Genomic DNA, 13522 nt, shown 5'->3' with positions numbered 1-13522 from the left:
TTTCAATTACAAAGCTTAGTTTTTTTTGAGGCAATGCGTTTTACATTATTTTTTGAAGTTCTGGGAAATAATTAGATTTTACAGTGTAGAGACTTCAGAGTAAAATTGTAAGACTGGAAATGCAAAATACACAACCAAATATCTTTAGGTGCAGACTAATGGAGACTTAAATAACCAAACGTTTGTACTGTATCTAGAATATGTATATGACTAAAGTTTATATTTTCATCTCTTGGTTTTAATACTTTTCACATTATATGTGGAAACTGTACACATACCACAGAAATGTAATGTTTTTTTCTTCATAGACAACAAATCTTCAAGGTGTGGGGAGGAAAACAACAAGATGAAGCTGTAGTTAAACTTTGGATCCTAGATCTGTAAATGAAACACGACTTCTGCACACATGGTACAAAGTGATATAATGAGTGACCTAACACAAACAGGCTAACCTGAAATGCAAACCTGAGCCAAAAGACAACAGGAACTCGAGTTTCTTGGTGTAAGCAAGTCTTAACCAAATACTTTTCATATTCACCGGGAACAAAAATATTTATTTAATATTTGTTTATAGAAATATTTGTTTAACCAAAAACAAACAAACAAAAAACCAAACCCATTCCTGGAAGTCACAAAGCCCTCCTATAGCCTCTTTTTTTCACTTCATCAAACTGCATTTTATAGCCTCTTCTGCTATATTACTTCCAGATGATAAAAAGGCCAAGCCAATGAAACTACATCATAATTAAATTATCTTTCATCTAGTTTTTAGAACCTTTGACCTTTTTAGCACCTTTGCAGATTGTGAAGATCACATATTCAAACAAACAACATATTTCCAAGACTCTTACTTCAGCTTGGGTCAAAATAGCCTCTGAGGGGCCTCTTACTTTATTCTTCTTAACAGCTTCTTCCAGAATGGCCTTTACTCTTCCCTGAGAGAGCAGCCAATGATAAGACAACAATACTAACAATATAACTACAATATCTGACAATATCAATGTAACCAAACGATGACCTGGACACATCAAAGAAAAACTTAAATAGCATGTTAACGTTTAAAACAGTCACAAATTAAGCCATTACCATCGCTTATTAATTTCATATGATGGTGTTACCTTTATTTAGTAAATGGAAAAGGGATTGGATCTTATACAGTATTTCTGTTCTACTGGAGCATCAAAGTGTTTCATACAACATGTCTCATTCACGCGTTGACACCCATTCAAACAAGCACTTTTTATTTTCTACAACTAAATGCTTTCTATTGAAGATTAACATTTCAGAGGCCAACTTGGGGTTCATTAACTTTCCCAAAGATGCTTTGACATCAAAACTTTGTGCTCAAACTACCAGCTTTCCAGTTACTGGATGACCAGTTCAACCTCCTGAGTTACAGCTATGACCTTACACGTTGATTTTTTAAATATTGTAAATAATTATAATAGTAAATAGTAAATAATATTAATATTTTTTAAATAATATACTGATTGACTTCAGTGTAACTGATTTGTTGCATCATCTAACCTTCTTAAGCATCAAGTCACAACCAGTTTCCCTGGAAAATATCTTGATGCTACCTTGACAATTATAGTTTCTCTAAAGATAAGATAAGATAACATTTATTAGTCCCACACATGGGAAATTTGTTTTGTCACAGCAGGAAGTGGACAGTGCAAAAGTTATATAGCAAAATTAGAATACAATAAAATAGAGTGATGGTCCACTCCAGAGTTCTCCAGCTTGTCCTTCAGGACCAAGGGAAGAATGGTGTTGAAGGCACTGGAGAAATCAAAGAACATGATTCTCACAGTGCTTCCAGCGGTCTCCAGGTAAGCGAGGGAATGATGTAAAATGGTAAATGGCCTGTATTTGTATAGCGCTTTACTAGTCCCTAAGGACCCCAAAGTGCTTTACACAACCAGTCATCCACCCATTCACGCACACATTCACACACTGGTGATGGCAAGCTACACTGTAGCCACAGCCACCCTGGGGCGCACTGACAGAGGCGAGGCTGCCGGACACTGGCGCCACCGGGCCCTCTGTAGGAGGTGAATGACGGCATCATCCACTCCAATGTCAGGCTGGTAGGCAAACTGAAGTGGGTCCAGTGATGAGCTCACCAGGTGCCGAAGCTGAGCCAGGACCAGCCGCTCCAGGGTCTTCATCAGGTGGGATGTCAGAGCCACCGGCCTATAGCTGTTGAGGTCCTTGGGGCGTGAAGTCTTTGGCACTGGTATAACACAGGAGGTTTTCCAGAGATGTGGGACTCTCCCAAGCCTCAGGCTCAGGTTAAATGATTAAAAAGCAACTTAGGCCCCAAGAGAATGAATGAGATGTGTTGAGAAATAAGTTAATGTTAATAAGTCATACATTTAAGTTAGAATTTCTAGTTATTAGATCAGTAATATACATCGTGCAATCATTCAATTACATAAAATAAAAGGTGCCAAAAAATCTGTTCTGATGGCCAGTTGCGAAGGTGTCATGATTTTTATGCTGTCCATTTTGTGACTAAATTTCTTAACATTTAAAGCAAAAAAGGACAAGTTTTCTTAGTACTTAGAGCTCAGAATTTATATATAGCTCATTTAATCTAGGACAGGGGTGTCAAACTCAAATACACAGTGGGCCAAAATTCAAAACTGGAACAAAGTTGCGGGCTAACATTAATATTTATTGAAAAAAAAAATCTTCCTCCAGATATAAGAATGAATCTTTTCTTATGGACTCAAATAAGTTTTGCTGGAAAACTGAATATGGAACAAGCAAAGCTTAATACTAAACAATATATATATTAGCTGTATAATACCAGTAGGCCAGCTCTAATAGTAATTTGGTATGGCTTCGCCAAATTTGGCCCGCGGGCCAGAGTTTGACACCTATGATCTAGGAGGTCAGATAATTATGTAAAGTGTCATTTTTTTTAGGTCTCTTCTATTTGTGTTTCATACAGGTTTTTAATACATTTTACATAATGACAGCTGAGACATTTCCAAAGCTAAAGCTAAAGCTAGAGCTTCAAAAGCCTAATGTTGGACAGCAACTCAAGAGGAATTTATCTTGATACAGTTATGACAGAATTCACTAAATAGGCTTGGAGCACATGACAGTTTAGAGAGACACCATTGTTAACAGCACTGCTTGGTTCCATCTCCCGTTAACCTCTGATTTCTTCACTGCATTTTATAGTAATTCATAATCACAGTATTGTAGAACAAGTGATATTTATCAATATGTGGTTAATATTTCTCATTTCAAAACGGCTTGAAGTGGCCCAACAAATTAATAGTGAGCATCTATATAAAAATTTAAAAATAAACAAACAACATTTAACAACAAATATTCAATGACAATTTATTTGAAAAAACAGTACAACAAACATGTAATCTATTAACATCTTGTGCACTGATTCAGTCAACGATTTGTAACACTTCAATGGTTTCAAGTCTCCCCATTTCAATATTGGGGGTTGGGGTATCCCAGAACTCCTTGCTCTGTCTTCTCTTAAACAAACAAGATATTACAAGTTAATTAGTAAGCTTCAGATATGCTGGCAGGTGAAGTTTGCTACCTTTGGACAGAATCAAGCAAGCTGCTATCCATTTCCAGATTTTATGCTAACTAAGCTTATGCTTTATGCTGACTGTACCCTTTTCTTTATTAGTATGGTGGCATGATGCTTTTTATTACGGTAAATCAAACTTTTCACTGGCAGTAAAAACAATAAAATAGACAATGATGTTAAATGTGGTATTAGCTGTTAAAACACAAAACCAGAACTGTGCGCTAATAGGGTTCAAATTTTAATTTTTTACTTGAATTTTGTGACCATTCAATTCCATAAAAAATGAATAATGTTTTTATTTGTAATATGTCTAAATACTTGAATTCACAATCTTAGCATGCTTGCGGGATTTTATTTTGGGATTTCAGATGGTCACTTTCACGCAAAAGACGCTTCACATCAAATAAACTAAAGAGAAAGACCTTGCCCATCAGAATGGGCCTCACATGGTATGGGTAGGTTAACTATTGCTGCATTTGTTATGCATTTCTTCTTCTTTTGGTCCACTGCAAAGCCTGAAATTACAAAAAAAAAAAGAGAGAAAAAAAGAGAAAAATGTTATTTTCTATTTCTTCACATTTGAAGGTATGTAGCATAAAAAATATATTGCCCTTTTACAACATGCACATCACCATATCAGGAAGTCAATCAATCTAAGTGTTCATTGCATTGACAAATACTAAAATCAATTTCTGACGTGTTCTACAGCCCACATGTGAGACACTTAGCACTTTGATCATATCTACATGTGATGCGTGAACTGCCCTCACCCCTGACATTTTTGCATCTGCTCCACAGTTTCCGGAAGATCTTTATGAAGGGTCTCCGGAAGGAAGAGGTTAACCACAGAGGAAGCAATTGTGAGACTTCCCATTAAAATATAAGGCAGAACTTTATTATACGTACCTAGAAATAATAAAGGAACAAAAGTCAACTTTAGAAAACGGCACACTTTTAGATACCTAAATGTATAACCTCATGAAATGTTAAGCATCTACAAATCTATGTTTACTTCAAGTTTACATGAGATGCTGCATGACATACTTTTACCTGACTATTTAAACCCAAAGGATATTTTTACATACCACTGCTGTTATTCTGTGCTGGTTTTTTAGGTACCTACGCTATATCATTGTATGACTAAGCCAATGCAGTGTCTGTAGCTGTGTCCCATTTCAGGGTCTGCACGCTTGAAGTACGCATTTTAAGTGCGGTTACGTCACCGCCACGCGACGACGGCTGTCCCAATTCAAAGTGTACTTCAAATGCATACTCCAAATGCGCCGTCGATTTCCCCAAATATCAAGCGTGGTCCGGTGCACGCTTCGTGGTCCCATATATCCCACAAGTATTAGCGCGGCGGTGGGTGTGGATAATTTTGCCGCAAAATACGGCAGAAGGGAGTGGCCGAAAAGTGAACTGTCAAAAGTACTGAATATGACGTCACTTATTCATGTGCGAATGTTTAATAATGAAGAACATTAAAACATTGCTGTTGGCCACATGTCGGCAAAGTTATGTGACACTAGTAATGTTTGTACTTTCAGCATTAACTTGGTTTTAAAGCCTCTACTTCTAAATATATATATATAGTCGACCTTAATCTTACAGAGAATCTGATGATTTTATGGATAATTAAAGTCAGTCATATATCCACAAACACAACAAGCTGAAAGTCAGTGATATATATATATATATATATATATATATATATATATCATAATAATCTGACAATACTATAATATTGGCCATATGATATTTACATTACCATAGTGAGATGACTTTAGTCTCATGAACAACATTAACTAATTATTATTTACTAGCTAATCTTAAATAACTGTTCAGTACAGAAATGAAGCCCTTGAATCATGTTTTACAGTCCTGTGGTCTCAGCCTCAGATACTCAACTAATCAAAGTGATGTCATGACAAAAATGAATGACCAACAAAACATTTTTCTCCTTCATTTATGTCACACAAAGCTGTATGAAACGTGTCTCGCGGTTAGTATCATGGTTGCTAGGCAACCTGAACAGCACGACGAAGCATATACCGTCCCATTTCACAAGCCTCTCACTTCAGCACTTCTCGTACTTATAGTACGCACCGTACGTAGTACGCGTAGTGCGCGTACTTCAAGCGTGCAGACCCTGAAATGGGACACAGCTTGTGTGAGATATCTAACATCTGTGTACCTAAAAAAATGACATAAGGTGCTGTGATACTGCCAACACGTGCAGCTGAGGAGCACATCCCCATGCCAATATTCCTGAGTACTGTGGGGTAAATCTCAGCAGTGTAGATGTACACGATGCTGAAGGCCATAGTGAAGCCAAACTTTCCAGTCATTTCTAATGCCAGAGCAACATTGTGAAGGGCTGAGGAGAGAAGAAATAGAGAGAGACATAATTGTTTTTTGGTTTCATGATATTAGAGCTTTACTTTGTAAGAAGGGAAACCTTACTGTCAGGGATGAACTGGATGAGCAGAAGAACTCCTCCTCCAATGATAAGGAACAATGAAAGGAGCACTCTTCTGGGACATGTTTTTAGCAGCCATGTAGAGACTATGTAAGCGGGGACTTCGGTTGTAGCAGACAAAAAACAGTTCACAAATGGGTTGCCACTGAGGTTGGAGGTGTTCAGCGATAAACCAAAATACCCAATGTTTATTGCCATCCTTAAGATACAAAAAGAAAAGTACAGTGTCATTATTTACCAATATTTGTGCTATTATATAAAGGTCAAGTCAGGCATCTTTTCACATTGACTATTTTTGCTGAATTACAAAAACCTAACATGTCAGAAAAAGGTGAAAGCAACCATAAAACGTACCATAAAAGGAGACACATCAGTGTGATACATCTCAGATTCTTGGATTTCAGAATATCAAGCATGGTATATGTCTTGAAAAGAGGCAATTCCTGGGTGTTAAATGGAGACAGGAGATGATTTATGTGATTTGAACTTCTACTTTTGTACATAGACTATTGTCAGTATAGCATAAGCAGATTATATGTGGGCTTTGTCCAAGGAAAAAGCATTGTGTGGATATGAATGGGTGAGATTGTAATGTATTTTAATCTTATAGTAATCTGAGGAATGATTCTTAATTCCAAACACTAGCACTAGATTTCTATTCAAGAAAGCAACTTCTAATAAAACATTAAGAAAGACAAATGATGAAATAGTGCATTCAACCATCACAGTTATTTGAAATATTAACATGTAGCCTCAAGGAAGCTATCCACATGTCTTTTACTCAGGGTTTTACTCAGGCTATGGAGAATGACAATAAAATAAACAGACATGTACGGGAAGAGGAAACCTCCAGCAAGACAAAACACAAACTTCCCCAGCTTCCCTCTCCAGGGGCAAAAAAACATAAATGACTAAAATATTCAATGTGGCCTCTAGAGTCACATTTTTACATTTAGTCTATGAATATTAAAACTACCAGCGTACACCTGTCAGCCACAACATTGAAACCACCTATGTAGCATTGTGCAGGTGCCCCTCATGCCAATAAAACAGCTCTGACCCTTGAAGGCCTGGATGTGATGTCTAGCACTGGGACATTAGCGGTGGATCCTTTGGGTTCCAGGGTTGGACATCTCTAGATCTGGCTTGTTCCGCTGCATCCCACATATCTGATCGGACTCAGATCTGGGTCAACACTTTGGGCTCTTTGTGGTACCCCCCTAAGCAGGTTTGGCAGTGTGGCTTGGTGCACTGTCCTGCAGAGGGAGGCCGGTGCCATCGGAGAGTGTTGTTATGATGTGGGGAGTGGGTCTGCAACAGCGTTTAGGTGGGTGATACATGTTAAAGTAACATGCACAAGAATGCCAAGACCCAAGGTTTTCCGGCAAAATAATGCATTGGAATGAGAAGACAAATGCTATTTGTTTCATCTGTCAGTGGTTTTAATGTTGTGGCTCATTCTGTATGTCAAATGTCCAGAAATGTAACCCTAAATTTGTTTTTCCATTTTTAGAAAATACTAGATATGGACCTGAATGTTAGACAAATGCATATATTAATACTAATATTAATAACAATGAATGAACCTCACCTCAGATTCTTTAAAGATTACAGGTGGTGCCTGAACTTTATTTTTACTTGCAGCTTCTCTGACAATGGCCTCTGCCTCTTTGACTCTCCCCTGAGTCATCAGCCATCGAGGAGACTCTGGGATAAACCTGCCCAACCAACATAGTTTTAGAGTCTGTTTTCTTCACAGTTATTGACAGTGTTACTGACTTTGCATTTATGTGTGAATATTGGAGTAAAAATCACTGGATATCATAGAAAAACATACCACCACAGTGGAAAGTTTATCAGAGAGGTTGTTGACAGAACTGCAACCAGAGTCCTCCATTCTCTGATGCCGTATGCAATCCAAGGAAGTGTCATGTACCCAATGCAGTAGAAAAGGAACGCACCGAGAGTTGTGAACAGCACACGCATAGTTTTACTCAAAACCTCAGTTCCTATCCAAGATGAAATCATAAATCGTTAGTGACAAGCGTGTTACTGAAGGCAGACAGAAGAATCATACCAAACACATGTTTAAATTATATTTCAAACCTAGAACAAATGCAGAAATGTAGAGGGATATCTGAGAGGCTCCAACCCAGAGGTACATGATGCAGAACATCCTCCACGAATGAGAAAAGGACTGAAGCAGGACGGAGAGACACTGGACCCCAAGAGACATAAAAACTACCTTCTTCCTTCCAAACCTGATTAGAAAGGAATCGTATATATCGCAGATATTTATTCACATATACAGAGCATTTATAAATGCATGTGGTTTGTTTTCTTTTGGTGAGGAAATGCAATCAAATAGCTACAGTTAAGGTTTAAAAAGAAAAACAAACATCACAGCTAAATGAACAAATCCTCTCTGGAAATGAACCGAAATTGGAAACATTAGAAACTGAATAAGGAAATAAAAATTTATGTTAAATACAAAACTATATTAGCCCGTGTGTTAGCACCATCCCTCTTATAACAGCAGATGGGGCTGCTGTCATTAATTCCACTATATAGTGTGGCTATAGTTTTTTTTTTAACTGTTCCGAAATCAGTGTAATTTGCCAGCTATTTATTTTTCAGACACTACTGTAACCAGCACTGTATGAACAGACTTGATTTAGAGAAACTAACAGACTTGTAGTATATAGTAAATGACAGAAAATGCCTTATAATTAAGTTAATGTAGGTATAATTATACAGGGTGGATTCAGGGTAAGTAGAAAAAGGATAATTAGGAGTAAAATACCTGTCTGAAAGCTGTCCTGAGACTAGGGACCCAATGAGATATCCCACAAATAGACTCGAGGATGCAAATGGAACTTTCCATTGGTTGTCACAAACAAGGTCCCACTGTAAAAGATGTGAATTACATAATAAAAAGACAGCTTAAAGCTTTCAAAACTGGAATTTCATGTTAGTAATCATAATAATATAGTACTGACCTCAGTGACTATAGTGGATTGGTAGATTTCTTTGCTGTAATTCCATCCATCTAAACATCCCTCCTGCTCCAGGGTCGTCAGGTTAACTTCTCTTCCAGGAATATATCCTTGTGCAGAAAGATTTCTAACCACGTCTATCTTATATCTGCTGCACTGGCTCTGAACTTCCTCACCATCCACTATTGTAAAGGGAATGATGGCATCTCTCCACTCCTCGGTCAGGTTGACGTCTGGAATCAAACAGTGGTGTTTCGGAGCTGCTCCAACAAAGACAATGTAAAGCCCGTTGAATCCGGTTGACACAAAAACAACATTTAGGAGAAAGAATGTGGTCCAGAAGTAAGGACCGCTCTGTCCAAGAAATGCTGTATCGTCATCATAATCTCCCATTCTTTATATATATGTATATTACAAAAAATACCTCCCCTGCTCTGAAGGGAAAAAGGCAAAGTCTTGTAAAATTCTTCAGAGCTGGCTTTCTTCTTAAACTCTTCAGCTTAGTGTCAGAGTGTTAGAGCTGAGCTCTTTGTCAGGCAGAGTGAGCCGGTCTCTTGGTGGGACGGAGTTATAACGGAAAAACTTTAAATTTAAGTGCTGAGAGTTTTAAACCTCCTTTCTAAAGGACAAATTTTCATCTCAATGTGAAACTTCTTGTTGATCCTCTATTCTTATAAGCAGTCAAGGCAGAAAATGAATAGAATATTAAAGAATGACACACAGCTCATGCGGTAATTTGATTGGATTTGATTTACTGTAAGTAAGAATAACCAGAAGCTTCATAGTTACCCAGCCCCCTCACCCAGCCCCCTCACTACTGTGGAAATTTCCTCTAAACAACATTCCACTCTATTAAATACTCCCAAGACGTCCACGTGCCTGTACTCTAAATGTTGCTAAGAAGAATTAGGTCTCTCACTGGACTATTTTAAGAAACTCTGTTAAGGCAGACATGACTTCATTGATTAAAGATTTTTTGTGTGAACATATTGATCATGCTTTTGTAAATTTACTACGGATTTTATATTTAGCCACTTTTACATCATGTACATGGTTTGGAGACTGATTGGGATCCTGTGTTGCAGCTTAAGTTCAATTGCATTTTTAATAAGACATCAAATAAATAAATAAATAAATAAATAAATTCCTCTTTATAAATGAATAAAGAGGAATGATTACTGTAAAAAATTACAAAACCTACAGGCAAAATCGTTATACTCTAAGAACAAAAACCCAGATCGTGCAGAGAGTGCTTTTTCTTTTTAAACAATTTTTAGTGATGAATTTTGTCTGTTTTTAGCTCATCTAAGAATTGCACCACCTGCATTATCGTAATTAATTTTAGAGCTAAAGCTGCTGATATCCATCTAATGTACACTCACTACTGACAAAAACCGCTGATGATCAAACTCAATTTCAGAACAGGAAAAAAGGTTGTGTTCTCTTTTACTGTGAACATGGCATGGTTGGTGGTGCTGATCTGAGTATTTCAGAAACCGTTGATCTATTGGGATTTTCCCATGCAAACATCTCCAGGGTTTATAGAGAATTGCTAGAAAAAGAGAAAATATGAAATAAGCGCAGTTCTCTGGGGTCAGAGGTCAGAGGAGAATGGCCAAGTTTCCTTGACATTACAAATAAGGTATGCAGAAAAGTATCTTTTATGTACAACATGACAAACCTTGAAGCAGATTGGCTACAGCAGCGGAAGACCACACTGGGTGCCACTCTTGTCAGCTATGAACTGGAAATTGAGACTACAATCTGCACCAGCTTACCAAAACTGGACAATTAAAGACTGAACGATAGGCTATAGGCTAATTGCTAACTAGAACAACAATACGTCGTTCAAGTGGAACAGCGAAGCGCAATTATGAAAGCCAAGGGGTTGTCACATGATTCGGAAGGCATTGTGGGCATTGTAGGCTCAGCCAATCAGAGCCAGCGGATTTCATTACACGGGCAGAAACAGTAGCGGTTTTAGATACGGGCGACACGGGCGGTTGCCCGGGGCATCGTGGTGGGGGGCGGCATCATGGACATCGGCAAAAAAAAAAAAAAAAAAAAAAAATTGCTCGTACTCATGCTGCCCCGACATCAGCCAGCGCATACTGGGAATGGCATAGGCACCGATCGGTTTTCTATCGCCCATTTGCTGGGAGTAAGGGCGCCCTCCGTTTGCGAGGTTCGCCTGCTGCTTGCGGCACAGGGAGGAGAGGGCGGGGCGGCGGGGGATTCTCTGGCTGGCTGGAGCAGCGTCTAATGACCAACTCGCAAAATAAAACAAAATAAAAACAAAACAACAAACACGAAAACACCAGACATCATGATACAGACTTATAATTTGAAATTCGAAATTCTATACAAGAAAAGTGAGCGCGAGAGCCCTCGGTGCGCCCGCTTGCTGCTGAAGTCAAAGTAAACTTTATTGTCATCTCTGCTACATACAGTCCAGTATATAGAGAGACGAGACGACAAGGCTCCAGTTACAGCAGTGAAAGTAAACAAACAATAAATATAAGAAGAGTAAGAAAATAAATATACACTTTAGGACTCGGGGTAAAGGGATCAATAACAATTTAAAATTTATAATTTACAGTTTGATGATTTAATGCAGGGGCGATTCTAGGATCAGAGCTTTGGGGGTGCTGAGCACCCAGAGAGCTGCCCATCCAGGCAAGGTAAACTTTACTCATCACAATGAGACTTCTTCCCCGTCTCTGTCAGTCCCTGCATCCCTAAATGCCTTCAGTTGTCCCAAGTTCCCTCTGACTGCCTCCTTGGTGCATTTAAACCCCTGTTCCTCCCTGTCCTCATCGTCTGTTGTCTTCATCTCCATTATCAGTCATCATAATTTTACCCTCTCTGTGCAAGTCTGCGAATTTCTTTATTAAATCATAAGATTCTTAAATTCAGAAAACTGAGACACATTGGCCTATGGTACAATGTATACAATGTATGAAAAGATCTTTACTGCAGATACTACTATGGCTCTGCAGATTTTTTCTTTTCTTTTAACCTATGTCGCCTCACCTTGAGGTTGGTAAATCTGTCTATCACATTTTGGTGGTCAAGTCTCTCACGCATCTCTTTCTCAACTGACATCACAGCCAGGTGCTGGAGTCTGAAAAGACCCATGGTCCTTCTCAGCCAGGCATGGAGCTGACTCAAGACACTAAAAGACCTTTCACAGCTACAGCTGCTAACTGGGTTTGTCAGGGCAACCTGAATAACAGTTTTCAGTTTGGGGAAGATCTGATTATCCAGAAGATTGTACAATGTTAACATATCTGGAATGGCACCAGCCTCACTCTTGAGCTTCAAAAAAAGTCACGCAACCGTGACTTCCTCTGACTGAAGCTCAATATGGTAATGCAGTGCCAGGGCTGACAACCCAGTTTGTTTTGCAGATTCTGTATAGCAGCTTTAATATAGGGAGAACACAACTTTCAGATTGTATGAGTTGTTTGTATTAGTTGTTTGTCTTTCTTTTTCTTTGCCAGTTTAACAGTGCCTGTTTTGCCTGTTAGTACTCCCTGTCTGTTTTCTTACCTGATACTTCCTGATCTTGTACTTTGTCCTCATGTTCCCCTCTTTCCTCTCTCCCTCTTTGGACTGACAATCTGTACACACACACACACACACACACACACACACACACACAGACACACACACAACAGGAGTTATAAGGTTAATGGGCATCCAGTCAGTTAGCTAGTTAGTACCTTGGGTTCAATATCGGCACATGCACATATGGCAAAATAACCAGTTTCTCTCATTACATTTCAAACAGGACAGTGGTAACAACAGCAGGCTACGGACAATGTTAAGTTTTAGATTTTAAATAGGCTGTATACATTTCAATGAGATCAACAGGGCAGTCAAATATCGCTAATTTTACTACAGAGCAAACATCGTCGGAAAACACGTTTTCAACTAGGGCTGCCACAAACAATTATTTTGATAGTCGACTAGTCACCGATTATTTTTGCAATTAGTCGACTAATCAGATCATGCATCCATTGGATGTACAGCGTACAGCTTATTGCACCAGCAGCATCTGCTCTCATATAACTATCATTAGCTTACAGCTCTAAGTGTTAAAGGTATGTGCTAACTAAAAATAAAGACAAGATGATAGTTTATTAAATTTGAATGAAATTTGCAGATTGTTTCAGTGAAGTTTAATAAACTCATTGTTATCTAAAATATAATGGGACACCGGAGTATATTCTCGAGCATCTCACACTTCTGATAATCAGTTGTCTGCTTGACGTTTATTCAGCTGCGTAAAAACTATAACTTTAATCTCAGCCAAACCGATTTACTCAGGAACAAATAAAATACTAAAAAAGGTGGTCTCAGCCACCATCGCTCTGGCAGCAACAGCGCTAGAGCGAGTAGGAGAGAGCCGAGCTGGAACAAACCCTTTTGGGAGGGGGGAGGGGTTATCTATACTTTTGTTGTTAAAATGTT

At 38.5% G+C, this 13522-nt stretch overlaps 1 protein-coding gene and 1 long non-coding RNA gene across 2 annotated transcripts; one reads left to right on the top strand and one right to left on the bottom strand.

Annotated features, from left to right (window-relative positions):
• Positions 1–2449: 2449 nt before the first annotated feature.
• Positions 2450–11034, bottom strand: slc22a5 (solute carrier family 22 member 5). Its single transcript, XM_085175129.1, has 11 exons — positions 10728–11034; positions 9050–10598; positions 8854–8957; positions 8157–8311; positions 7888–8059; positions 7642–7768; positions 6405–6493; positions 6035–6249; positions 5766–5948; positions 4342–4477; positions 2450–4086 (listed from the first exon to the last, which is right to left on the bottom strand). The coding sequence occupies exons 2-11, from the start codon at positions 9437–9439 to the stop codon at positions 4032–4034; spliced, it is 1626 nt and encodes a 541-aa protein (XP_085031255.1). The 5' UTR covers positions 9440–10598; positions 10728–11034; the 3' UTR covers positions 2450–4031.
• Positions 11035–12384: 1350 nt separating this feature from the next.
• On the top strand, positions 12385–13040 carry LOC146510238 (uncharacterized). The gene is made up of 2 exons (XR_014876493.1): positions 12385–12671; positions 12712–13040. It is a non-coding gene; the product is annotated as an uncharacterized LOC146510238 (long non-coding RNA).
• The last annotated feature ends 482 nt before the right edge of the window (positions 13041–13522 follow it).

The sequence above is a fragment of the Neolamprologus multifasciatus genome, chromosome 10, assembly GCF_963576455.1.
Source record: "Neolamprologus multifasciatus chromosome 10, fNeoMul1.2, whole genome shotgun sequence".
In the NCBI taxonomy this organism is placed as follows: Eukaryota; Metazoa; Chordata; class Actinopteri; order Cichliformes; family Cichlidae; genus Neolamprologus; species Neolamprologus multifasciatus.
This window is presented reverse-complemented; position numbering and strand designations above follow the sequence as displayed.

Bases quoted from the DNA above. Each gene is read 5' to 3' on its own strand.
- slc22a5 (XM_085175129.1), bottom strand. From the start codon at position 9,439: ATGGGAGATTATGATGACGATACAGCATTTCTTGGACAGAGCGGTCCT. The intron at 8,060-8,156 runs GTTTGAAATATA...CATCTTGGATAG, and splicing joins CATTTCTGCATTTGTTCTAG to GAACTGAGGTTTTGAGTAAA. The intron at 4,087-4,341 runs GTGAGGGCAGTT...TTGTAATTTCAG, and splicing joins CAGATGCAAAAATGTCAGGG to GCTTTGCAGTGGACCAAAAG.